This window comes from Apaloderma vittatum, unplaced genomic scaffold, assembly GCF_000703405.1.
Source record: "Apaloderma vittatum isolate BGI_N311 unplaced genomic scaffold, ASM70340v1 scaffold21568, whole genome shotgun sequence".
In the NCBI taxonomy this organism is placed as follows: domain Eukaryota; kingdom Metazoa; phylum Chordata; class Aves; order Trogoniformes; family Trogonidae; genus Apaloderma; species Apaloderma vittatum.
In genome coordinates, this window is record NW_009730977.1 from 33,684 (window position 1) to 59,255 (window position 25,572).

The 25,572-nt window shown below is 44.2% G+C and overlaps 1 protein-coding gene across 1 annotated transcript in view; it reads left to right on the forward strand.

The window, feature by feature from the left end:
* Nucleotides 1–8,585: 8,585 nt before the first annotated feature.
* LOC104278105 (kalirin-like) overlaps nt 8,586–25,572 on the forward strand; it is a gene marked incomplete at its 3' end in the record, with an annotated part of 91,384 nt that continues 74,397 nt past the window's right edge. The window contains 3 exon segments of the mRNA XM_009874982.1: nt 8,586–8,595; nt 11,074–11,148; nt 24,038–24,152. Coding sequence (XP_009873284.1) covers nt 8,586–8,595; nt 11,074–11,148; nt 24,038–24,152 — 200 coding nt within the window.

The following is a 25,572-nucleotide window of genomic DNA, read 5'->3' on the forward strand; positions in this document are numbered from 1 at the left end:
GAAAAATATAAAAATGATCTGTCAAAACTTGCTGCAGTTGGAGGAGCAAAATCTCACCTGCTCTAGGACATGTGGGGGAAAGGAGTAGTTGTGTTTTCTCCTCGTCTCTAATTTACTGAAGGTAATAAATGTCCTTTTGTTGACAATTTCCTTATCTTTAGGAGACCTTTCTACTAAACTTTGTGGACTATTGCTGACACTTTGCATATGGCAGTTTTCTCCTGCCCAGCATTGCTGGTTTTTGCAGAGCGTGCTGTTCAGTGAAACTGAAATCAGAGAAACCACCAACCCGTAAAATCCCTTCAGGTGAAAGGAAGATGTGCTTGGGAAAAGGATTTGATAATGCCATCTCTAAAAGTAAAAATTTAAAAAATCATTGCTGATATATTGCACTTCTGTCACCTCTGCTGAAAGCAAAAAATGAGGCAAGGTCAGGTTTGTTGCTTCTGCACTTGCAACCTGGCAGTGGGCTGGAAAGAGGGTTCCCAAAGTGTTTTTCCTATATTTTGGGGGTGAGTTGGATGGTCATTTGACTCCAGCTGTCGGAGATCTATAGGGCAGCAGCTTGCACCTTCTGGAGGTCAGTCAGATCTCATTAACCTGTAGCCAGCTATTTGTGCAGCTCCGAGCTCCCCTTTAGTGAAAAGAAACCTATTTACTGAGTTTGGGCTATAATCTGGTTAGATATGTTTTAGCCCTTTCTATAGAGAAAAGTCTGTTTGAGATGAAGAATGTATTTCTGGTAACTCTGATGTTCTATCTCGCAGTCTAATAAGATACGTTGGAGGAGATTAAATGCGTATCCTCTGTCCTTTAAGGCTGCCCAGTGGCTTTGTGTAACTCTACCTTCTGATTTCATCCAATATAAGGACTGCTTGTTCAGGAAGAGGTTCTTTTCTGTTCAACATTACAATAACATTGTAGGATTTTACCACAGAAATGTCAAGTTTCTTACAGCAGTAAGTCTTAGGGCTATAAACATTTATACTAGCAAGCTAAAGAGATTTGGGTATAAGGGGACGTACTGGCATTAGGGAGTGGGTGAAAATACGAGTAGGCTAACATTAGATTAAACAGAGTCAGGCAGTAATTTAATTGGTATTTATACATTGGGAGAAGGAAAAAATAGTAAGTTTTTAAAAAAAAAACCACGTGGCTAGGAAGCTTTTAGAAATCGAGGAGGTAATTTGCTTTCCAAAATAATTCACAGCGTCTCGTGTTAGCTAATTAACCAAACAGCAGGTTTGTGGATTTAACATCAGCAGGGTTAGGGCTTGGTGGGCTGGGTTCTCATCCATGTGTCTGTGAGGGTCTGTTCGGCCCCCTCAGTGCTTTTGCTTTGCTCTTTGGCATCTGGGGGAGCCCGGCCTCTTTCAGGGGCCAAGTTACAAGTGGCTATGCTCTGCGATAGGAGCCAGATGAGGGTGAAAGGGGCAGGTGGAGAGGCAGGAGATTATGCATTGACTGGCATGACTCAGCCATCCATAAAATGATCTTCATTAATGTTTAATGTGTGTCAAAGATGTCAGCATCCGCAAGAGAGGCAGATAAATTATTTAGCCTGGTGACCATCTTGCCTTCCCACTCCCGCTGGTGTATGTAAACCATTTGCTCTGGTTTTGCCTAGATTTAGGATGTTGTTGGGGAAGTCAAGCCAATTGCTGTCACACCCAGAGCACTTCCTTGTGAGACCCTCGGAGGAGCTGCTGCTGCTTTTCAGTTCTGTGTTTTGTTAGAGAGGTCCAGGCAGTCTGAAGCGGGTTATGCACAGTCCCTGTCTGCGAGCTGGGATTGTGCTCCGGGGATGTGCTGCACCTGACCTTGCCTGGTTGGCTTTCTTCTGCCATTCTTGCCACCTTGAGTTTGCTGGTTTTTTTCCTCTGGAGCAGTATCACCCAGAGACCTGCAACCGCTTAGTCTGGGTGAGCTGTGTCCCATTTAGAGGTGAGGACAGCCTCTGTGATCCCTGCAGGGCTCTGGATATTCTCTCGTGTACCTCTCTGCAGGGCTGATTTCTGCTTGCCTGTCGAGTTTCAAGAGCCTTGGGCACGGACCCTGCTTTATCCCTAACTGGGATATTCAGGCACAGGAAGGGAAAACCCCCTTGAGTTGCAGGTTTAGGGTTTGATTTTGTTATTTTTTTTAACCAGCTCCACAGGAGTTCAACAATAGCTGCAAGCTGAAATCACGATCCCTAGCAGAAGGAAAGAGGGACCAAAGGGGATGAGCAAAGGAAGAAATGTGTCTAATCAGATGGAATTTTGGGTGAAGTGAAGCTAAGGGAAATGTAGGGCTTATTAATAGTGAGGTGCTATTTTGTGAATGTAGGGTGAACCACGGTCAGAAATTACTAATTTAAAACCCACTCGGACACTCACACTAGGCACAGTCATCCTTTCAGGGCAGGGACCTTTCTGAAGGCAACGGGAACTTTGTCAGCCTGTGCGTCTGTTTGGATGGGGCACATTGAACCCGTGCAGAAAAATTAAGAAGAGAACTCTGAATTATAAGAGAAAATGTATAAATTGCTTTTAAACATGGGGTTGCTTTGTTTGTTTGGAATTTTATTTTCTTTTTTTAGGGAAGTCACAGGCTTTGGGACAAGGATCTCAATTGGCCTCTAATTAAAGTTGCTTTCTTACTGTCTGGCTTGAAATCCCCCTGAGAGGCAGATGTTTGCAAAGCACACTTGAGGCACTGGCATATGGTTCCTTTGTAAGGCTGGCGTTTCAGCAAAGTGCCTCCTGAATGTTATACATAATGAGATATTTTTTATTTATTTTGTCCCGAAGAAGTTACTGGGGGCTGGGGACATCCAGGATCAGAGAGAGAGGTTTTCTGAGAGGCGAATGGGAAGCTCTAAGCATGTCACTGATACATGACAGGTGCTGGCAGATGTCCTGCTGCAGCTTTTTGGAAAATCCCATTGACTAAACTGATGTTAGTTAAAAGAAATTAGTCTAACCTAAAGAATTTAATAGAGAATGAGACTTTGGGTACCCACACTCTACAACTTCACAGAGGACTTGCGTCTTTTCTGCAGAAATCCATCAGCAGGTCTAAACTTTTTACAGGATTATAAAATTCTGAGGAATGTTTCCATAAGGAATCTAACTGTAGCTGAGAGGGGACTGAAATTAAAAGAAAATATGCATGCATACTAGCCTTGGATAGAAGCCACGGCCATGCTTAAAATGTGACTTCAGATTACAAATGACCCAGAGCTCTTTATTAACACTATAAAAGACTGTTGCATCTGGGTGGTCAGTGATGTGTAGTGCAATCTCGAGCAAGACCTTTAGTGACTAAAAGCTCAAGGTGCTGAATACACTCATTTCCCTCTGGGGCAGCACATCCATCCCTTACACACTTAAGAAATGAACTGCAGGATTTTGTGTCGGATGATTGGGTTTTTCTGATTCTGTTAACATCTCCCTTTCCTGCCCAAGAAGGTCCTTTCTGTGATCACCAGAGCAAATCTTTCATGCTGTCGGTGCCTCATTTTTGCCTGTCTGTAGGAGTACAGTGCAACAGTTCCCTGCCTCAGAAGGGTTTTTTAAGACAAAATTAATTCATGTTTGTAAGGTGCTTTTGTGGTCCGTGGACCTGACTGTGCGTTACTAATGTGGGAAGTCATTATTTCCGTTTTGTAGAGAAGAAAACCAAGGTCTAGCACAGTAAAAACAGCTTGTTCAGGATCACAAAGCAATTTAGGAGCAGAACCACAAATAGAGCCAAGTCTTTTGAGTGGTTGTCAGATGTGCCTATCCACAGGCTACCTGTAATGTCTAATTATTTTTCTAAGGGTAGGAACTGAAAGATCTCAGCCTGATTCCAAAGTCCTGATGAAAATAAAAAGGAAATGCGTGAAAGATTGGCTCACAGTCATTGCATTCTCTTAGCGTCTCTATTAGTGTATGTTTAAAATGAAATGAGTAAAATCCCCCATGGCTGGAGATGAAGCAGAGCCTTCACCACAGACTGTGCATTAATTTGGAATCCTTCTGATGCTTTGAATAGTTCTGTGCCACGTATGAAAAGGCAAAGCCTGGCTGTTGGCTTAGGTGGGATGCACAGGGTGAGATGTTTCAGGCTTCAGATGCTGAACGCAGCCCGTTAGAGGCCACATGTGCACAGAGGCTGATGCATTTGCATGCGTGCTGCGAGCGGCTGTATCTTTCTTCAAGCCTTGCCTCCTCTTTGGCATGCTTTCAGGCTGAGGCTACTGTTTAAATGTGTGGACTTTCAAAGGCTGCGCTGGGAGGCTCAGTGCTGCCAAGTACCTCGTGGAAGGAATAACAATCTCAGCAATTAGCAAGCTCCCCTGATCTCCAGCCCTGCCTCTCTTGGTGGTACAGGCAGGGGAGGGACGAGGGCTGTGCTGGCAGTGGCTGTCGATTTGCAGGGATTCAAGCAGTGGGAAATCAGAGGGACTGACCTGTCAGTGTAGAAGGGGCAGAAAAGCAGCTGGACCTCTGACGAGCACTCGCAAAACTTGGAAGCAGACTAGCCTGTCGTATTGCCACCCTACAGCTGTGCCCAGAAAGATGTTCCAGTGAGCAGTAGTGGTGTATAATTAATAAAAGGAAGGACAGAATAAGGAAACACAGAGAAAATAATATTAGTCTTGGACTGAGCCTGAGTGTTACATGTAAGAGCAACATTCATCTTTTCATTTTAGAACAAATACAGCAATGTAGTGAGCATAACTTTTGTCTCAGCTGGGATAAAGTGCTCAGCATGTGGTGCAGTGGGATTAGTCCTCTGTGAAGACCATCTATTTTGTTCTCACAACTTTTGAGGCTATGGCATGGGTTGGTGTGTCAGCCAGCACACTAGATCTGGTGGCATAAAAATATTTACTCCGTACAAGACTAACAGCAGTACTAGATATCAGATTAACAGCAGATTTGTGGCTGGATCCTCAGTGAGGTACCTGTGACCCACATTGCATACCTGTATATCTATAATCCCGTGTTTATATACACTCACACGTGCAGAAATAAGTAGACTTCAGCCACAAACCTAAATGCCATGTGGGTCTTCAGTTATATAGGAGGAAAGCCATCACAAGGCCATGATGGCCCCAAGGATTATTTACATTTCCATTGCAGAGCTGAAAGCAAGCTCTGGCCCTGGCTCTGCATGGAGTGAGAAACACAGCCAATGCCAGCTATGCTGCCACTGAAAATATCAACAATGTCCATGTCAGCTTTTGCTGGTCTCCCCAGATGAGTGTTGCATGCAGTGGCCATGCCTACTACTCGAGGTGTGTTGAATGCAGGCATTCATTTAAGAAGGACCAACATGTCAGGAGCACCAGGTGAGACATTTCGGCTTGAGAGAGCAAATGAGGACGGAGCGGGGGACAGCCACCATCCTTGCCCCAGGGCTGTAGTCCTAGTGCAACCTGCCTTTCACCCTGTCCTGACCACACTCTTACCTGTGGTGCTAGGACTATAAATGCCTTCTGTGAGGCCAGGTATTACTTTTTATTAGTTACTAAAGAGAATAATAATCTTTGTTAGTGAGGTATATAGCCCTGGGTTAATCTTTAATAATAGTTGGTAATGATATTTGCAGATTAACCGTGTATTTTTCCTGGCTAGTGCTACCTTTAGAGTCAATTCAATCTTTCCTCTCCTTCCTTCCTTCTTCTGCGAAGTGAAAACCTGCTCTTCTGCTGCCTGCAGCTGGGAAGCATGGCAGGAGAGCCTCACAGGCTCCTTGGGGGGGCTCAGGGCACTAAAGTGCTCTTTCTTTGCATCAGGGATCAGGCTGTTGTCCTCAGAGGAGTGATCGGCAGATGCAGAGTGTCCAGCCCCATTTATCTCTGCCAGATGGTTCTAAAATACTAGTCCGGAGCACATGTTGCTTCTATTCAACCAAATGCTTGTGCCATGCTGTGGCCTCTCTGCCTCTGAACCAATGAGCCTCAGCCAGCAAAATCCCAGCGGCAAAGGCCCCAGCAGCCCTCGGCTAAGCCTCTCTCCATGGCTTGTAGAAAATCAAACTAGGAAGGCTCACAGCCCTGGGGGGACAGACAATAGCGTGCAGGAGAGAAAGGAAGGGGTTAAAGAGGGTTTAGCGCACACAAAAAGTAAATATTTGAGGCAGAAATGCAGAAAGAAAGAATAATGGAGAGAGAAGGGCAGGAGGAGGAAGCAAGAAACGTAAAGAGAAGAAAAGAGAGGATTATATTCTGCCAGAAAACAAAGGGATGGTTGTATGAGAAAAGCATTGGGGAAACATTGGGAAAATGAGTGTTCAGCTCTGCACAAACTTTCTGTCTGACACTGGACAAGTCAATCTCTCTGTGTCTCAGTTTGCAGACTACAATGGGAATAATAAAGTCTCCTTTGATCTGCCTCTCTCTGCTCACATCAGACGTCCTTTCCGTTTGTATGTTGTAGAAAGGCAAGATGCTACTGGACTGCAGTTAAAAATTAAATCTGCTGAGAATTTGCAGGGGAAAAAAAAAAAAAAAGAAAAACAGAGGTAGGAAGACAAATAGGCTATGATAAACCTGGGAACTAACTGCTCCAAAAACCAGGGGTGGAGAAGAAATGCAGGAGAGGCGTTTACTGAGGAACAATATGGACTGAATTAATCTTACTGTTGCCTCCTGGACTCAGAAGAGTTCCTCAAGGGATGGGTTTAGCCCAAGGAGCTCAGTTTTGTTTGGTTAAAAAAACTTCATGCCAAAGTTTTTAAATAGTCGAGTCTGTTCTGAGAACTATGTGAATGTGGGCTGTCTTTCCTGAAGCATTGCATGGGACTTGGGATGAACAACTCCTAGCCAAGTGATTAAGCCCCATGCAGTGCTCTGACAGGAGGCCTTCTTCTTGCCTACGCATACTTTTTTTAAGTATAGAAAGTATTTCCATATTTCCAGCAGCTGATCTTTATTTGAAGCCAAGATCCGCATTTTTCAGATCAGAACTGAAGCTTTTCTAGGAAAATCCACTCTGGAGCAGACCATTGGCCCATCTAGCCCGAGAAGATGTCTCCAGCAGAGGCCCTGCATTCTGCTTGGAGAAAGAAATCCTAAAGCCCACCAGGCTCTCTCCAGGGATAATTTATATTTCACTCCAAGAGTTAGAGTTTGGCTTTCATACCAAAGTCTGTAGGCTTATATGCTTTCCAAAGCTCTTACCTATTTTATTAATCTTTACAGTTCCCTGGAGATGTTTTTTGTTTGCTGATCTCTAACCTATTTGGGAAGCCCCTTGAGCTTCTGACCTCCATGTCCCACAGCAGAAAGTTCCCCAGGCTAACTGGGGAATCTGTGGGAGGAAACATGGATTTGCTTTTCTCAGTTTCAGGTTTGCTGCATTTGACGTAGGAGCATGCCTTAAGCTACCCTTCTCACCCAGCTGTCTTCTCATTACAGCATCTCACCTAAATCAGCCGTTTCTGCTGCACAGGGAGTCCCTGGTAAGAGATGGGCTGTGCTTGTGTGACACTGCTCTGTCCTGAAACATGACTCAGCTGTGCTCAGAATCCACTTTGTAAATTTTTCAGTGCTTCCAGTTTCACAAAAATACATTATTCTGTCAGCTGCTCCTGCAGGCATGGTATGTTTTCTTCTCCATGTCATGGGAGTAAGAGAAGTTTAGGGATAGCCACAGTGTCCTCCCTACGTGGGCAGAGCACACAAAGCCAGGGTGTGCTAAAGGTATGAGGCGCTGCAGGGTGACTGGGACATGGTATCGTGCCCTCTGTGCCTCCCTCCTGGTAAAGAGGCAATTGCAATGCTCAAACTTCTTTGCAGACCATGGTAAAAGGGCAAGAGGGACACTATTGTGCAGAGCCATGCTTATGATGGTGGTGAACCAGCAAACCTATATGTGGGCAATGGACAGGATGTCTTGGTGTTAGCATACCCTTCCTTCATCTGTCTGTCCTTCTGCCACAGAAGCCCTCAGGCCTTACAGGGGTGGGAGAGAGGTGTAGGGCACAAAGTACAGCTTTCATCATCATCTAGTAATGAACAGCCTAAGTGGTTGTATACCTGAGGCTCTGCAGCGAAAAAATGAGGTGGTGCTATGCAGACATGGTTTCAGATCTAGCATGCAAACAAACAAAACAAATGTATTAGAAACAGCTGGGGAGTAGGATGAAAATTAGTATTATTAGGGGTATGCTTATTATAAGTTATGAACTGGGGAATGCATCATTGCTGTGCTAGGCCCTCCTGGAGACAGATTTGCTGCTGCTTTTGGAGCCCATATTACAGCTATTGGTTTTGCCATTTATGCATCCCTTCCCCCCGCCCTTGCTGGAAAACCTGAGAGCATACTCTGAGATGTGGCTGTTAATGCGAGGATTTTATCAGGAGCTTGGAGTGACCTCTGAAAGCAGTGGCCGTGGCACCACCTGCGGGTCATGAGCTGCCACTTGGGTGAGCACATACATCACCCCGAGTGAGGGCATTGCTTTAGGCACCGATCTACCTTCAGGAGCTTTCTCTCTCCTCCTGAGGGAAGTTTTGCCCACCTCTTGGGAGTTTTTGTCAATTCCCAGGCTCACACTTTTCTAATTTGTTCATCATCTTTGAGCGTGACTGACCAGTCCTGGGCGATATGGACAAAGGTGAAAACACCTGCTGGCAGCAACGTCCCCATTCACGTCTTTACTTGCCTCTCCTGTGCACAGTCAGGACATTGTGGCTGTTAGCAGTGAGCCCCTTGTGTGCAGCCTGCCCTGCTGCAGCTCAGGAGGTGATGATCTTTACAAGTCATGTTTTTCTCCTGGTCTCCAAGCATAATACTTCTGTGAGGTGCAGTCCTTCCATGTGGGAGAGCAAAAGTCTCCTTCAGCCCTCAGTACAGTGGGCTCTTGCTAAGGAGTCCTCATTGCATGTTTTAGATACACAAATACCACACTTGCTGACGTTTTTTTGGTAATGTTCAGTAAGGCTTCAGTTGTATAATGTCTAACGTACACAGTTAAGTGCCTAAGAATTGACTTTGCTGTTTCCCTGACAAATTTAACAAATATTGGCCAAAATTCAACTTGCACTGACACTGCTGATCCTGCAGCTGGAGAAATTTGGCCCAGTACTCGCTTCAGTGTCTTCAAGACATTGTGGCATGTCTGGCATGTTGACTGTTCTTGTTTGCTTCACGGTTGGATGAAATGCTTACATACAAAGCTGCTTAAATTCCAAACGTTGCCTGTGGCTGAATGGTTCCTACCTTTGATGTGAGAGTTAACCAGAGTCTGGGTTTCGGAGAGGTTATTCTTGTTAAGAGGATAAGTTAATAGCAGCGTCTCATGTATTTAACACAGAGCGCACAAAGTCCTGCTTACTTGGACGCAGAAAGAGTTCAGCAACCAGGACTAGTTTTCCAGGTCCCAAAACACTTTACTGACACAAAGCACTCTTTAGGGGTCAGTCAGGACCGTGCTTCAATACTTGTTCAAAATGGAGTTACGTTAGTCTTGGCCTTGTGTTGAGTTACCTCACTCCTTTGTGTGCTGATTTTCACAAGTATGAGCTCAGTTGCTCATCTTCTGGAGCTGAGTGTCATGGAAGTGACACCTGAGAGCAGGTAGGGACACAAAGAAGTGGTTGTAGCCATTGGTCACCGATAAGGGATGTATTTGCATGTAGCAGACAGTTTTGTTGCACAAGGTGACTGTGAATGGCAGACCTTTGCCAGTAACACTAAGTCATCCATAGTAGCGATAAGGCTACTTGTAGGTACACAGGGTCAGCTGCAAGTGAAAGTGGCTGTTTTGGTCTTCATCTCATCTGTCCCGTACATCTGAATGGATCGAACTGCTGTACCTTTGCAGGCTGTGTGATGCAACAAATAGATGACAATATATAGGGGGGACTTTTATTCCCATTCCTTCTCTCAGACCTAGAAGGTCAGGTGTCATCTACTGTGTTCAGCAAGGACGGTGTGATGCCTGGAGCAGTTTTGCCCTGTTTCTAGCCAATCAAGAAAGCTGCTTAGTGAGAAGACTCTCTTGCCCTGGCATCATCTCAGAAGAGTGCTGCTTGCTGCCTGCCTTTGAAAGGCAGAAAGTAAAAATACAGAATTTCAAACGTATTGTACTCTTTGATGAGCCGGAATAGATTTAAGACCATATTGAACATCACTTGTTGTGATGGGTATTCATTACCCAGTGATGGATGAGTTATTTTTCAGAGCAACTGCAAAGATGTCTTTCAAACCCACCTTCTGTTTTGTAATAGCACTGACAAAACAGCAGTGTCTGGCTTGCCATGGGGTTTTCTGTAACTGCTGGTCTTTTGCAAAGCAGAAAGATGCTGCCAATGACTGAAACCATTGACAGTTCTTTTCCTAAGGCTTCCAGGAGAATAAAAATCTGAGGTTCTTTGGTGAACTTTCAGGAGACAAGAAATAACTTGGCGCTGCAGGGAAGGCAAATGGCTTGTGCAGCTATATTTAACATGTAATCAAACAGCATGAATTACATGAGGATGCACTTTGCCCTCAGACCACTCCTTACCCAGGGAAAACTTAGTCTGGCTCATAAGAAGCTTGTCTTCCCTCTGAGCATTGTCCCCAACTTGAGCAGTTCCATCTCCAGCTGTGCTGTGTGGAGCAGAAATGGGGGGAAGAATAAAAGAGTTTTGTAAGCCGGTGCCTGCACAAATCTGTCTCAAGGGCTGTTGCTAAATGGGTGTGTATGTGCTGTAATGTTCCCTGCAATTTTGCCTGGACTGTGTTCGAAACAGTGAGGGGAGAGGGCTCCTGGGTCCATGTGCAAGCTGGGCATCTCCCAGAGTCCATCGTATGGTCTGTGAAAAAGGCTGCAGGGATAAATCTAGTTACTCGTTGGGAATGTGTTAACCTTCCAGAACTTCTGAAGTATAAAGTGATGACCTGATTCTCTGTATTTTCTTTTTACAAACATATCTCTATTGATGTTAATGCTGTTCACGTATCAGCAATTAAGATCTGTTTCTTTATGCTTTTGTGCAATTTATAGACGTTTTCCAGTCTGATTTTGAGAAACATGAAATGTCTGTGAAGCTGGAAGCAAGGACGTGCTTTCTTCTAATCTGTTTTTCTTTTTTCCTCTATTTTGCAGGTTCTTTTCGAAATGATGGTTTAAAAGCTGCTGATGTCCTTCCTATACTGAAGGAGAAAGTGGCCTTCGTGTCAGGTGAGCACATCTTTTCTGGATTCCTCCAGCCTGGCGTCAGCACTCAGTGCCTCATCCTGGTTCTTATCGTGCTGCAGAGTCACAAGGGACTTGTTTCATATTTGGACTTCATAGTGCTTAAATTAGCTCTTCTGCTAAGAAACGGGATCTATGTGGAGCAGAGCTATCCAGTAATACTGAGAATCTTGGAAACTGGCCCATGTGGGGTTTTTTTCATACTGAGAAACAGGTAAATGGGCAGCACGGGTGAGATGAAATGCAGCTTCTCAGCTCCAGCCCAGTCTTTTGCTGTCTCAGCATTCAGAACGGTTCAGGAATCCTGCTTTGGGTTCAAGGTCAGTGAATTTGTAGGAAGAACTCAGACCTGTAAATCACTGGTGTTTCATTTGCAATACCAATCAACTTGCAGTTAAAAGTAGCATTGATGCTGCATTTACATAATAACTCAGATGCTCGAAGATCTCTTGCCATCCTTTACAAAGATTTAGAGCCTTCATTCAGGAGACAAATCTTGAGGAGCAGGGGGTGGATGAAGACTAGACAATATGGAAAAGGCTTTGAAAATGGCTTTGATGATATTATTTCTGGCATGAATTACAACTTGTCAGGGAGAGGGGGAAGAGGAAGTCTGAAGCGATCATAATCTTGCATGAAGTCACTCAAACTGGCAGCACAAAAGCAGGGTATTTCCAGTGCCAGTGTAGTGTTTCTGATGATTGCAAACCGTTCAGGCTGCTGGTGGTGATTATCCCTGCTGCAGTGAGAAAAACTGCATCAAAAATCGCTGCCCCCCTTGGTTTGCAGTCTTTGCTTTTTGTTTCCTTTGTCTCTGGGGTAATGCTGACTGCAGAGGGGAGGAGAGTATCAACATGACTTTAGGTGCCCAGGACCTTCCTTCCTGGCTCTCCCTCTGGGTGCTGGAGTAGGGCCCGTGAAGATGGGGCTAAGTCACCCTGCCAAGCCATGGAGATGCCTGGCCAGGCAAGAAAAGCTTTCAACTTGACTACTGGCTGATGTGAGATGTCTTTCCATGTAGCAGTAGTTAAATGGTCCAGGGACCATGAGTCGAGCAGTGACTTGGGCAGAATGATTTGTGGCTCTATAAATCCTCAAATTCATGTCCAATGACATGAAAATTCAGGTCTTTGAGGGAAGTTTGTGAAACCCCAAAAGCCAAGACTGTCCCAACAGGACTTGCATGCAGGACTACTTTACTTCACACGGGTGTCTCATTCTGAGTGTCCTGAAATGCTTTATTTGGTTGTCTTTCACTGTTCCAAAGAGGGGATCATAGTCATAAAAACACAGTGTACCTGCAGACCTGTTTGAGACACGAAGCTGAACTGCATGCTCTGGGGAAGTGAAAGGGAGCAATTTATGCAAGGACTGTACTGGAGTTTAATTCTTGGCTCCTGCTGTTGCTTTGCGTGGAAATGACTGCAGGATCACTTGGTAATTCATGGAATATTTAATAGCGAAAACCTGTCTGGATCGTTTATATAAACCCATTCCACTGACGGTGCCTGCACTCAGCTCTGAGCCAGAGGGTCTCACACGAAATCATCAGCTCATTAGATGCTGTCCTGGGCCAAGCTTGCCATGTCAAGGGGTGTTAAACAGGCAGCACCGACGCGATCCCTGGGGGGCTTGCACCACTGCAGGCAAGGGACAGCTCACTCCTCGTAGACTCACCAGCCTCCAGACTTGTATCGGCTCAAAATGTGCCTGTTCCTGACACAGCTAGCTAGAGAGAGATCCTAGGGTTTTCACCTCCTCTCCGTGGTCTCTAAACGCAACGACTACAGGCAGCAATTGTCAGGGGCCTTTGCAGAGAGACTGCTCTGAGCTGATAGTGTCTTATTGAAATAGCCCCAGCATCACCCTCCGGCACAGAGTTTAAGTACTGCCCAGTCCTCCCCTGGGTTTTTGTAATAGAACAGATTAAGAGAAGGTTTTAAGCACTTTAATTGATGGCCAGGTTCTTTTTAATTAAAATGAAATAACTTCCTAGAGAATGCTTTGAACACAGAAGAAAAAAATGTTTGTCAAAATAGAAAAAAAAAAAAAAGCTGGACTTCACAAGATAAAAAATAAGTTCTGTAGTTAGCACAGACTCTGGGAACACATTGCATCTGTAATCAGGCCTTCTTGAGGAGGACGAGTTTTATTGAGTCTTTTTCAGAGTTTTATACTACAGTTAATTTTAACAATAACTGTACACTAAAGTTGTTGAGGGGATTCTTACATCAGCAGAATTTATCAGCACGCTCAAGAAAATCTCAGCTGAATATATCAGTTACTTTATTTCTTTTCTAGTCTGCTATGGCTCACCAGCTTGGTTTTCAGTCGATGATTCGACAGGAAAGCTGCAGAGGACAAACAAGCTCTTTCAGGCAGGAGCCTTACCATGCTCTGCATTTCAGCATCACAGATGCTCCCCACCCGGGCCACGCAGAGCAGCCTGGCAGGCAGGGAGGCGACACCGGCTGGCGCCTGCTCCAGCGCAGGCACGACAGGACCTGCCTGCACAGCGGTGTCGTCTCAGAGGAGCACTCAAGCTTTCAGAAGTGCACTTAATTTCAGAGCTGAACTACAGCTCTAACTAGCTGGGCATGGATTCCTCCAGCCTCAACGCCGCTGGGGCTCGGTGCCTGGCGCTTTCCCTCGCTGGCTCAGCCGACAGCGAGCAGCAGGCGCAGGGTTCTGTAGCCACATCCCTGCACCGCGGGAGGCGGATTGTGTTGGGACTTTTTCCTGGAACTGGTTCTTGAATTATTCCAGTGATCTCATGTATGAGCTAGACTGAACCTGAGCAGAGTTCATGTGTATGTGTGTCTGAACAGCACCTGAAAATCCCATTCCAGCACTCAGAAGCTGAGAGATGGCCGGAGCAGTCGGGGATGTGGTGCCTCCGGGCCGTCACCATCTGATTGCTTCCATCGTGGAAGCAGATTAGGCAGGGGACTGGTAGGGTGAGGCTTTGGCCACCTTCTTCTTGCCTAAACCCTAATAAAATCTTGGCTTTGCTTGGGTGGTTCTCTGTCTTGCTTCCAGCAGTGGAACAAATGGCTTTGAGAACCATTAGGGAGCGAGCTACAGGCCAGAGACTGATTTTCGTATTCTGAGAAGGAGATGAGCACAGAGGAAAGGAAATAAAATGGGTTGTAGATTATTTTAGGTGGCTTTCTTCAGTGAGAGGTGGTGAAATATTTTGGAAGCTGAGCTTGTAGTCTTTCCTAGGAAACACAGATGCTGTTTTAGAAGAGTGGTTTAACTTGGGATGTTGTTTAGCTGCTTGATTATATATATAGGAGAGTTTCTGTTAATCAGCGCAATACGGGAAGAAGCGTATGAGACTCTTGGGAGAGGGAGAGGAGTGTGTTACCATGTTCCTTTTCCATGCATGGGGTTTTTCATACACTTAGGCTATGAAAAGCTGGTCAGTTGACTAATGCAGTGAGTCTCGCTGAGAGCATTCGCCCTTTCCCCACATCCCACCCAGAAGAGTTTCGAATGATCCTTCCTGGCATTTCCCATTCCCCAGAGGGCTCAGAAGAGCGGCAGCGCGTGGGCTCCCACCTGTCACCCAGGTACCGTCTGCTCATCTGCCAAGGCAGGAGCACAAAGGAGGAGGCTGCTCAGGTTTCTCGAGAGGGTGGTTGAGCACGGAGGGAACAACAGCAAAAAGGCAGAAGGGTGTAATAAGCTGGTGAGCTGCTGCAGCTGTGACAAGCAGAGCTCCCAGCGCCTGCTCAGCAAAATGGGAGATTTTTCCATGGACTTTGGGCACAGAGCGGGGAGAAGTGAATGTAGTAACAGTTCAACCATCTCCATCCTTCAAAAGCCCCCTGTCCCCAACCCTGCATGGCTCGGGAACAGCCTCGGGAGCTGGGTCACAGCGATGTTTGAGCCTCGCTGAGAGCCTGAAGGAAAAACAGAGAGAGATTTCCCGAAAGGTCTTTCAGAGGAGGAATTTCAGTGTAAATAGATCAGATGAAAGGACAACTTTGCAATTAGGTTTCACTAAATTTAGGCCAGCAGAATTAATAAAAGAGGAAGGCTCAGAGGGGAAGACACTCACCTTCCCAAAAACTTGTCCAAAGATGCGACAGCTTGCTTAGTGCCAGAGGTACAAGGACCACCTGTGGAGGGGCATGTTTTTTCTTTTTCTGTGACGGATGTGCTTCTGTCTTCAGAGAAGGGGTTAAAATAAGAACCCAGGGCCCTCTGGGCACTGGAAGAGTTCAGATCCCGGTTTCAGGGAGTCTCAAATGCTCATTTGCAGACACTGGAATTTGTATTGGGTTGGCAATAGAACTAACCAAAATATTTAGTTTTTCAGTGTTGTAAACATTATACATTTGCACAAAACGTTTTGATTTAAATTAAAAGTTTCCATTCTCCTCATTCTGTGGAATGGAAATTTCAAATAAAATATCAACAATTCTTCTATATTTTGTTACAGAAAAATGTCTTCGATTTTATAACATTTCCTGATGTAGCTGGAAATCAACAGAAATTCTAAAAAGGGGAAATATGCTATTAGAAAAACATAGCATTGCTTGACTGTTGATTTTTCCTAGTGGTTTTGGGCAATCATGCTTTCATCTAGAATTTGCTGCTGCATTGATGCAGATTTTTCTTTGAAGAAGAAAACCAGCAAGTTTAAACTAAAGTTTACAGGTCTTTTGATGAGGTCTTAGCCTGATGGGATTTTTTTGTGTGTTTTTTGTTTTGGGGTTTTTTTCCCTTTTTTTTTTCAGGAGTATTAATACATTTCTGAGAATAGAAAAGATCTTTTACTATAGGGGCTGTTTAGATACCTTCATCAGGACTATAAGGTTAGCAGAAATAAAGATTTTCCTGGGATTTCTGATGTCGTTTATAGGTTTAAATGTAGTGTGCAGAATCAATTGCCGTATTTCTTTTCATACATTTAACCATAGCCATGGACTAAATTAAACAGTTCCTGTGGAGAATGTCTAGTCACTGCCAGCACTCACTGTCCTGCTGCTTGGACACCAGGAGCCTGCCAGGACCCACCGAGATCTCCTTAGAGCAGTGAGATTTCTCCTTTATGTCCTTCCTTAATTAGCATATATGTCAGTAGTGGTGCAACGTGTTCTGCTTTGTGGAGTATATTGGGTTTAAGTGCCTTACAAAGCTGGGGAAAAAAGCAACCCAGTCAGAGTTTCTCTACAAAAAGATTCACAAGAACCTGTGAGATCACGAGTCATTGATTGGGTGTCATCCAAACCTATTGGACTCTGACCATCTCCTTGCTGATGGATCCCTGCAACCTGTCACACGGGTATAGCTTCTCGATTAATGATAGGGACTTTCGAAATAACAGTAAGAGGGAAGAACTGAGCCTGTGAAGCATGAAGGTCTGTATACGCCCCATCCTGCTTCAGCTCATAGGGTTTTCTCGTCCTTAAGGATGCAGTATGTATCTCCACAAAGCTCTTATCTTCATTTACTCAGACAGTCAAGAGTTTTCTTACATAGGAGTCAAGGCTGGTTGCTTATAGATTAGTATAAGGATCCAGGGAGGTGACTGTAGCACCTGACATAATTAACATGACAGCAACCAACCGTTCTGGTCATTTTGCAGTAAGGTGTTCTCTTCTGTCCCACTAATGAGACCCATCACCTCTGAGGATTTCTTTATTGCTGTGAAAGTGCTTTGGTTTGTGGGCTTATTTTTTTTTCGCTAAGGAATCCATTTTAGCTGACAAGAAGCACTGAAATTAGTAACTGGATATCCTCTCTATATTACTAGTGGTTGAGTATTTTAAATACTTTTTTTCATGGGAAAATATGGGCTATTTGAAATGGAAATACTTTGCTGGAATGCGCACTTTCAGAATCATTTTCATCTGCCGGTGTTTTCCAGCTCTAGGCTTAATTTCTTCTTAAAACCAGAGGGGGAAAAGACTTCCTAGTAGCAATTATGGAAGTCCGACAACCTGAACTCTCCCCCAACTTCCACTGTTTTGCAGGATCTTGGCTGTAGCTGTCAAGGATTTACCTGCTGGGGATGTGGAAAACTTGAGCACCCAGTTACGTTAAATCAGTTTATCGCGTATTTCACTTTGCTGATAAACTTCAGAAACTTTGCCGTTGCTGTTTCTCTGTGCTTATCTCAAATGAGGAAGACAAACAGTGTGTGATCAGCGTGAATATGGCCTCTCTGTGTTTCTCATTATTCTGCACAGCTTCTAACGCTATGCCCAGCGGTTTGTTTTTGGTCTCCCTGTCAATACCACTGCCTGCAGCGTCACTGGCATCACCACGTGCTGTTTTGTTCCCTTCCCTTCTCTGGGGCCAAGAAGGTGTGCAGTGAGTGTTTTGTGTTATAAGATTTGAGGTTTATTCTGTTCCGCTTCTCTACTGTTTTTTAAATATATGCAGCTATTCCCATACATCTGACAGAGGAGGTAAGATTAAAAGGACCTAATTTATGCAGTGAGGTTTGCAGAGGTGTGAGTAAGGGTCAGCGTCGAAGAGGAGGGTCCTGGTGCTCCCTCGATGCTTCATGGCAAACCATCTTCTTGCAGAGGAAGAAATGGGCTCCTCTGGACTCACAGAATCACAGAATGTTCGGGGTTGGAAGAGACTTCAAAAAAATCTTCTAGTTCAACGCCCCTGCCAGAGCAGGATCACCTAGAGTAGGTCACACAGGAACGTGCCCACGAGGTTTTATATGTCTCCAGAGAAGGAGGAAGGACTCCTTCTGGAAGTTTTTGCCTTCCACAAAAAGAAGTTCTTCCTTCATTTTAATGTCTCACTTGCCTTTAGTTTTACTTTTCTGGGGCAATAACTTTTTCTGTGGGAAATCAGACAATTTTCCCAATGCCTTGTTGGCAAGTAAACACTTAAAATTAAAGAAGCACCCCAAAATACTTCCAGAAATCAGGAAAGGTGTATTACAAGCCAAAACAGATGGTCATTTCAAACCCATGCAATGTCTCTGGGTGACTGCAGAACAAATCTACCTGGTGGGGAATGGGATCCTTCAGTGGCTGCACTGAGCATCCCATCTACAGTCTCTGTTCTGCTCTGCCAAGGCATCTTCTGGTGGGAACACACAGCCTTGGTTTTGGAATCATTAGCCCTAAATGTAATGTTGCTAGTGTTGGCCGTTAGGATTTGATTCAGGCAATTGACTTTTGGGTATGGGATTGCTGCAAAGAGGAACACACTGGAGGATCAGGCCCTGGTGACTGCACTGTGGCTGGGCTAGTTTGCAGGGGGGCCTGTTGTGGGAGTTTAAATTTCCATCACTGTTGCACTTGAATGACCTGCTTTGGAACCAGCTGAATTTGAGGGTGGCCATACAGATAATCCTATACATGACCCTTACAACAAATTAGTCCCTCTTGAAGCTGGAACAGTTTTAGTGCTGAGGTCTGGTCCCAGGAGGTCTGGTAGCAAGCAGACTCTCACAGAGCTCAGCTATGGCAGGAAAAGGAATATTATTTTAAGACTCTGGATACCAATTCCTTGATACTTTGCTTTCCTAGGAAGTCTGTCAATTAGATTTGCAAGTCCAGAGCATATTGTTTGTCATTTTATCAAGGCGCCTGACATCAGCTGAGCTTGTTCTGTCTCCTAGTTCTCTGCATTATCATTCATTTTTTCAACATATTTTGGACTGAAATACCTTTTAAGGAGTACTTCAGCTCCTCTGGAAATTCACTTACGGTCTCAGCAGAGTCTGCAACATCAAGATTGATCAGCTTATGATCTGCAGGGTTCAAGTGAAGCAGCGTGTTCATTTGAACGGCAGTAGACATCTGAACAGGGGCCAGAGACACGGTGTTCTCCTCTCTCTGCTGCTCATGTGTTTCAGGACGTTAGACAAAGTACTCACAAGCCTTTATGTGCGTGTGGACATTTGTCTGGGTCTATGGCTATTCCTTGTGAATTCATGCTTATAAAGAGAATGCAAAAGGAAGGACAGGGCTTGAGTCCCTGAAATACAGATAAATGCGAACAGTTAAGTGTCGTGGCAGAATGGCTGATAGAACTGCAGAGATGCAGCCTGAAAACAGAGCTTGGTAAAATCATTATCTGTCGTGTACAAGAAGCCTGCATTAAAGGAAACGGATAATTTCCTGTCCTAAACAGGATTACACAAAGCTGGGATTTCAGCTTTTTGTCTCTTATCAGGGATAGATGTGCCTCAGGACTTGAAATTGGGAATGCCTGTACACAGAGTTCACAGAAATAACACTCCAGGCTGGCCAACATCTTAACTTACGTGTGGGCAGTTGGAGCCACCATAGGCAGAAACATTTGGGGGCCCATCACTGTGAGGACTAAGGGAGGGAGCCAGGACAGGGACCTTGTGGCTGGAGTCCCCTTCCTCTGCATTGCAGGTTTGACCAGAAAAGTGGTCCTTAGAGTCTCACCGACTGCTGCCTGCTTCCATGCAGGATTTTTGAGGTTTCTTTAATGTTTTCTTTTAATGTGATATGCATCACTATGCCTTGTGCTCTTGGTGCACTTTCCCTCTATGATTTGTGGTGCAAAAATGATGTAATCCTGCTTCTGGGAACAAATGCTGAATTTAGCCATGGTTTCTGTGTAGGCCAGAAGAAAGGGAGATGGGGAGAAGCAGCAAGCGAGCCACTGACAGCAAGGCCATCAGCAAAGGATTTTGTAGGAGGAATGTGAGACATATATGGCTAAATATTTTTTCTCAGTGTACTTTGTGCCCTGAAGAACATGTGTTTTTCTGACTCCTTTTTCCAGAGCACTAATAGCTAGACCATCTGTTTGCCTCTCTAAATCAGAGCAATGCCCATGAAAACCCACCTTGAAAAACAATTAGAAAATATCAGCTGTTTGTTTTAGTATTTAATAACTGTAATTAGCAAACCTAATGACATGTTTGATTATTGCATCCCATGTCTGTGAGCCCAGTGGGAGGCAGAAGATGGGACATATTGATTAGACCAATTAAGACTCTACTTCCTTCCATTTTTTTAGTTGTCTTTTAAAACAATATGCTGGGTAGTTCTCTGAAGAAATTGTGCATGTAAAATTGGTGTTGAGATCATGGTTGACTTGGGGCATGATTGGCTTCCTTGGGTGAGTTATTAATAAGCACAGACAGAGTTTCTGTAGTGTTTTTACTTGTTTGCTTTTAGCCTAAGCATGATGAAACTCTAACACGGTGGACTAGGAGTCAGAAAACCTGATTTCTGCTCCTGGTTCTTCCAGTGACTTGCTGTGGAATCTGGGCTGAATTTCTACCCCTCTCATTATTCCCCTCAGTAAAAAAGGAGATAATAATAAAGAACAGGAAAGGTGCAGATTCCCTGTAAAGCCAATGTCAAAAGTTTTCTTCTCTTTTAGTGGGTGTTGGGACCTTTCTGCAGGCTCTGTTAGAGGAGATGAGGGATGTTAAGTGTCTAAAGTTCACTGGTGGTAATATCCAGTTTAGTCTGCCTAGGAAAGCTGAAATTTGTGGTTATAAAGTGCAACGAAAAAACTACAGATTATTAGTATTTAAGAGAGTACACCACAGTTACTGGACTCTGCGAGTCTTGCCATGAATTAAACATACTGTGATTTGTTCTGGAAGAAACCTGACATTTCTTCATATAGGCTTTTCATAAAATTGCAGATTTTGCAGGCGTTTGTAAAAATTAAGGATTGCTCATGAATAATCTGGAAACAAGTGAAGGATTTTAATATATGTTCACCCTTTTACTCAAAGTATGGAGCAGTACTTTTATCACCAATACGAACCATTTGTTTCTAAACCTCACATTTCTTGAGATTTGTCCTGTGTCTCCTTGTTCTTCTGTGCCATGGGACTGGAAGGAATCAGTCCAGGCACTTAATTGTCCTTCCATCATCCAGAAACCTCCAACTGGGTCATCATGTAACCTTCCTTCTCCAATGAGAATTACCCCATTTTCTCCAGTCTGTCCTGGTAATTTCGAATCTCTGGTAGAGCCTTATTTATCCTGCTCCCTTGAGGACCAGTTAGATGAACTGTTAAGGGACAATTTTTATCCTGAAGCAGAGATGGAACAGGAATGTTCTGGACCCTGTTTCCTTCCCTGTAGCTAAAATCCTTGTGCTACTGTTAGAAAAAGGATCAAGAATTTTCTGATTAACTTCTTCAGCCTGTCAGAATTTATATATTTTATTTGTTTGTTTGTGTGTCTGTTTTGCAGAGCTCGCTTTGGTGGAACTGTAGGTGGGAAAGGTGTTCCTGGCTAGAAAGACAAATTTTGGTTTACCAAGCTGAGATGAATGGGCAGCATGAGAGCAATGGAGGCTCTGGAAAGCTCATGGCCCTTACCAAGTGTTTCCTATACTGGGGCAGGATTGTAACTTTGGACTTGGATGCCTCCTGATCACATCTCTTGTGCTTTCCACTTTGCAGAAATATTTAAATAATTGGGAACAGAGGAGGAGAGGGAACTTGACTGAGTAGCGGGTAGTATGTTCTTCTGGGATGTGATTCAAGTTGAGGTCTCTGCTTCAGTGAATATCTGGAAGCTTTTGAAAGCCTTGGTTACATCTTGATATGACGGGAAATTTTTCAAAACCTTGAAAAGCTTCCTGTGTTGAAAAAGTATTTCCCTCCAGCTTGAGTTACTACATCAGTTTACCATTCTATAGGCTGGCTTGCTTTTCATCATGCATGACAGAATGGTTTTGGCGTTGTTGCGGTATGTGAAATAATCTCAACAAAGGGAGAATATGCTTAAAATAAGGAAATCTTTTGATACATACATATGTATAAAGGTCTGAAAATAAAAATGAGCTTATGTCCTTGTAAATTGAATCCTTGTTAGATTACACACCCACTCTTATGTTATGTGGCAGAGGCTTGGAGCAGCCAAGGTGACACCAAATTCTCGTGGGCCTTCCTCACCTTCATGGTGTGAAGCCAAAGGCAAGCATCAGGCATAGAGATTTTGGTGGAAATTAGGCAAGAAAGTTTTTTTACTCCTTATATACACCTGAGACCTTTGAGCATGAGAGCTCAAAATGAGATGAAATCTCATTTGCCTCTCCACTTGCATCCCTGGACAAATCAGACATGACTTGGCTCCAATGGGTAGTTTCACAATGTAGCCCTTCAGATGTATAGCATCCACAGAAAACTATGGGAATTTCCTTGCTGATGGACTGTAACACTGACATCTCTATCTGCATAGACAAAGTTTATGTAACAGAGATTGACTTGCACAGTCTGCAGCGCTGTAGAAAACTCTTCAGGCAGGACCTAGCAATTTTTCTTTTTTAAAAGTATATGTAGTAACAATACTGCTATTTTTATCTGCTTCTGTGTGACTCCAGTAATGTAGAGAGGCAATTTGTCCTAGAGGGTGAATTTGTACCCATCGTGTCATCAACTGAATAGACAGTTTCAGAATAAAATGGGCAGGGGCTATGTTGTCAGATGGGAGCCGGATCTGGAAGTGACTGTTTTGTAAGCAGGGGAGCTGGAAAACCTGTACCTTGCAGCTATGTGCTGGTTTATCCACCTGCAGGAACTCTTGCCATATGAGACATCTCCTCGATTCCTGTTCAAACTCTGCCCAGAACCAATTCTTTTTCCTGTAGTGATCCAGAATACTGTTTTTTGAGGTGCACATATGGTCTCATGCTGATCCTACTCTTACAGCAGAGTGTCTTAGGACTCTTCCTACTGCATTAAAGTGTTCAGGGCCCCCACAGAAGTCATGGCACCACAGAGGGCAGATCCTCTGTGTTCTGCACAAGAGAACACAGCATGGATCAGTGCTGGAGATGTGCATATACTTGCATAGCTTTTTCTTCTTGTTGGGCAGGTAACTAAGTTCAGAGAAGGATGTGATTTTCCTTTTTCAGAAGTGATATTTTTGTTGAAGGGATTTGACTTTCCATCGAAATACCCAAACTTATCTGCATTTTTACAGCTTGTTTGCAAGGTCCTTGCGGTTGTGTGCCAGCTTTTTGAACTGTACTTCTGCTGTGACTTTTATTCCAAGATAGCAATGCAAAGACGTATCTAACAACACACAATTCCTGAAAAAAATCATGTGATAATACATGAAGAGAGAACTAAACATTGAGTGAGGCACTAGATTTCAGTTTCAAGCCTATTAAACTTTATTCATGGCAGAGAATAAAATGAGGTGCTTGTAGGATGGATTGTAATTGCATAATTCAGGGCAGAATAATTTCTTTATGGCTAAGCCTTTTGACAATTGCTGTAAGAAATGAAGTGTCAGACACTGGCAGTTTAAAAAGAGTGGATTTTAAGATAGGAAAGCTACAGGAAAAACAAAGCAAAACAAAACCGTTCCAGTTGCCAACAACACTCTCTAAATAGAAAGCATAGGAGGCATGAACTTTTAATCAAAATTTCAATTCCTAATGAATTGCCGGATAGATTAGAACGTTGTACTGCATAAACATTAGTGCAGCACATCACATCTAACTGGCAGGACAATGTAAACTCTCTGGCAATGAACGATGCAACACACTGAGTAACAGTGAAAATTACTTTCACTTTCTTGGTGTTGACCAGTTTAAAACTAACCCCACAGTAATGTTCTGTTAGCATTGTCTGTTGGATTGGCAATTGTATTAGATTTGATGGGATTAGGTGAAAGTCAGAAGAAATGCTAATAGAAGCTAGAAGAAATGTGTGTCGGGGGTTTTTTTGATATTTTTTTTTTTCTTTTTTTACTTCCCCCCCTTTGGAGCTGCAGCAAACGCAAGCATGTCTTCCTCAATTAGGCAAGCCTGAAAGCTACAGAGTGCAAAGGCTCTTGAATGTACTGTAATTTATGTTTATCAATTCGGTGCACATAGTTTTTTTGACGTGTGCTTCCTGCCTGATTTTCTAACAATCCTTTATTTTCCACAGGTGGCCGTGATAAACGAGGTGGTCCTGTCTTGACCTTCCCAGCCCGCAGCAATCACGACAGAATAAGGCAGGAAGACCTTCGGAAACTTGTGACTTATTTGGCCAGCGTGCCAAGGTAAAGCTAGAAAGAAAACTCTTCAAAGCTTAGGGTGGATGGGTGGGTGGGGAACTTGTTCTTGGCAGTTGCTGGTTTCCAAGTATTAACATTTAGTACCTTCAGTTCTTAGGACGGAGAGAAAAAAAAGTGTTCCCTTCCTCCTCCCGTGTGTGCTCTGATGGTTTTTATTGCACACACGGCACCGCAGGAGCCCCAGCATGGAGGCAGCACAAGGCTCATGACAGTGGCGAGGAGCAGCTCTTGTTTGCCGCGTTTCCGCGCAGCTTTTCTAGAGGAAGGGAAAGGGAGGAGAGTGCTCAGAAGTCTGCTGTTAAATATAGCAAGAGGGAGAGAGCCTGCTGTCTGCTCTTGCTTTTTGATACCTTGTGGGAGGTTCAGGAGAACTGGAGAGAGAGGATGGTGGGACTGTAGTTGCTAGGGGGGAGAGTCTGCCCCGTGTGAGGAGGCAAATCTTCCTGCTTCAGCACTTCTCAGAGCTTTCTCCAGGCTTGGTAAGGAATATGGGTGGACTAAGGAGAAAGCTTTCAAAGAAAGGAATTTCAAATGCTTCTGCATGTAAACCAGCACCTTTCCCTGCATTAGTCCCCATGTCCCTCCTCCAACACGGAGGTCCCCATCGCTTTCCCAGAAACACTAGAGGAAAGGTCCATTGCCAGTGCATATTTATCTTTGCAATATTTGGGAGACATTTTGCAGGGCTCAATGCCCAGGTAGGTATTTCTCAGCCAATGTTTAATGCCTCTGAGAGTACTATGCTATGTAAGCCCCCATCCAACTTCCTTTCCGTATCTTGAAGCTTGCCAAATATCCTTACCCAATAATCACTGCCCTGGTTATTGAGGTGAAGGTTATCCCAGGGCAAATTAGGAGCTGAGAAGGGATGTTCAGGGTTGCAATAACACACCTCTTGCCACCCAGGAGCACCTTCATCTTTAAACCCAGGATATGACCTGATAAACATTGCTCATATTTTTGCAAAGACTGTGAAGTTAACACCTGAAGGGCAAAGGGGTTGGCTGCATCTGGAAGTTAAGAGGTAAGGGTCTCGGAAACACACTCAGTTCCTTAAACATGTGATGTGCAGAGAACAAAAGTCCTGCTTTTGGCATAGAAGAGAGTTGAGGGCTGCTTGGAGACTTATCACTCAGCTGAGGAGAGTGAGTGCCAGATCTGCCAGTGCTCATTTTCTGCACTTCACAAGTCCTCTAGCAATGCAATTTTTGCTGTGTTGGACTTTTGCTCATCAAGGTTTTACTAATAGGGTGAATTAGTTTCCTTTTCTCCCCACCCCCTCCCTTTTTTTTTCCTCTAGCCAGCTCTATTTTCAGCCGTATTGCGAGGGAGATTACGGATGTGCTGCGGGGCTGGGAGAGCAGTAGGTCACTCCCTGGGAGTGCGAGTCTCAGGGCTTGGCAAT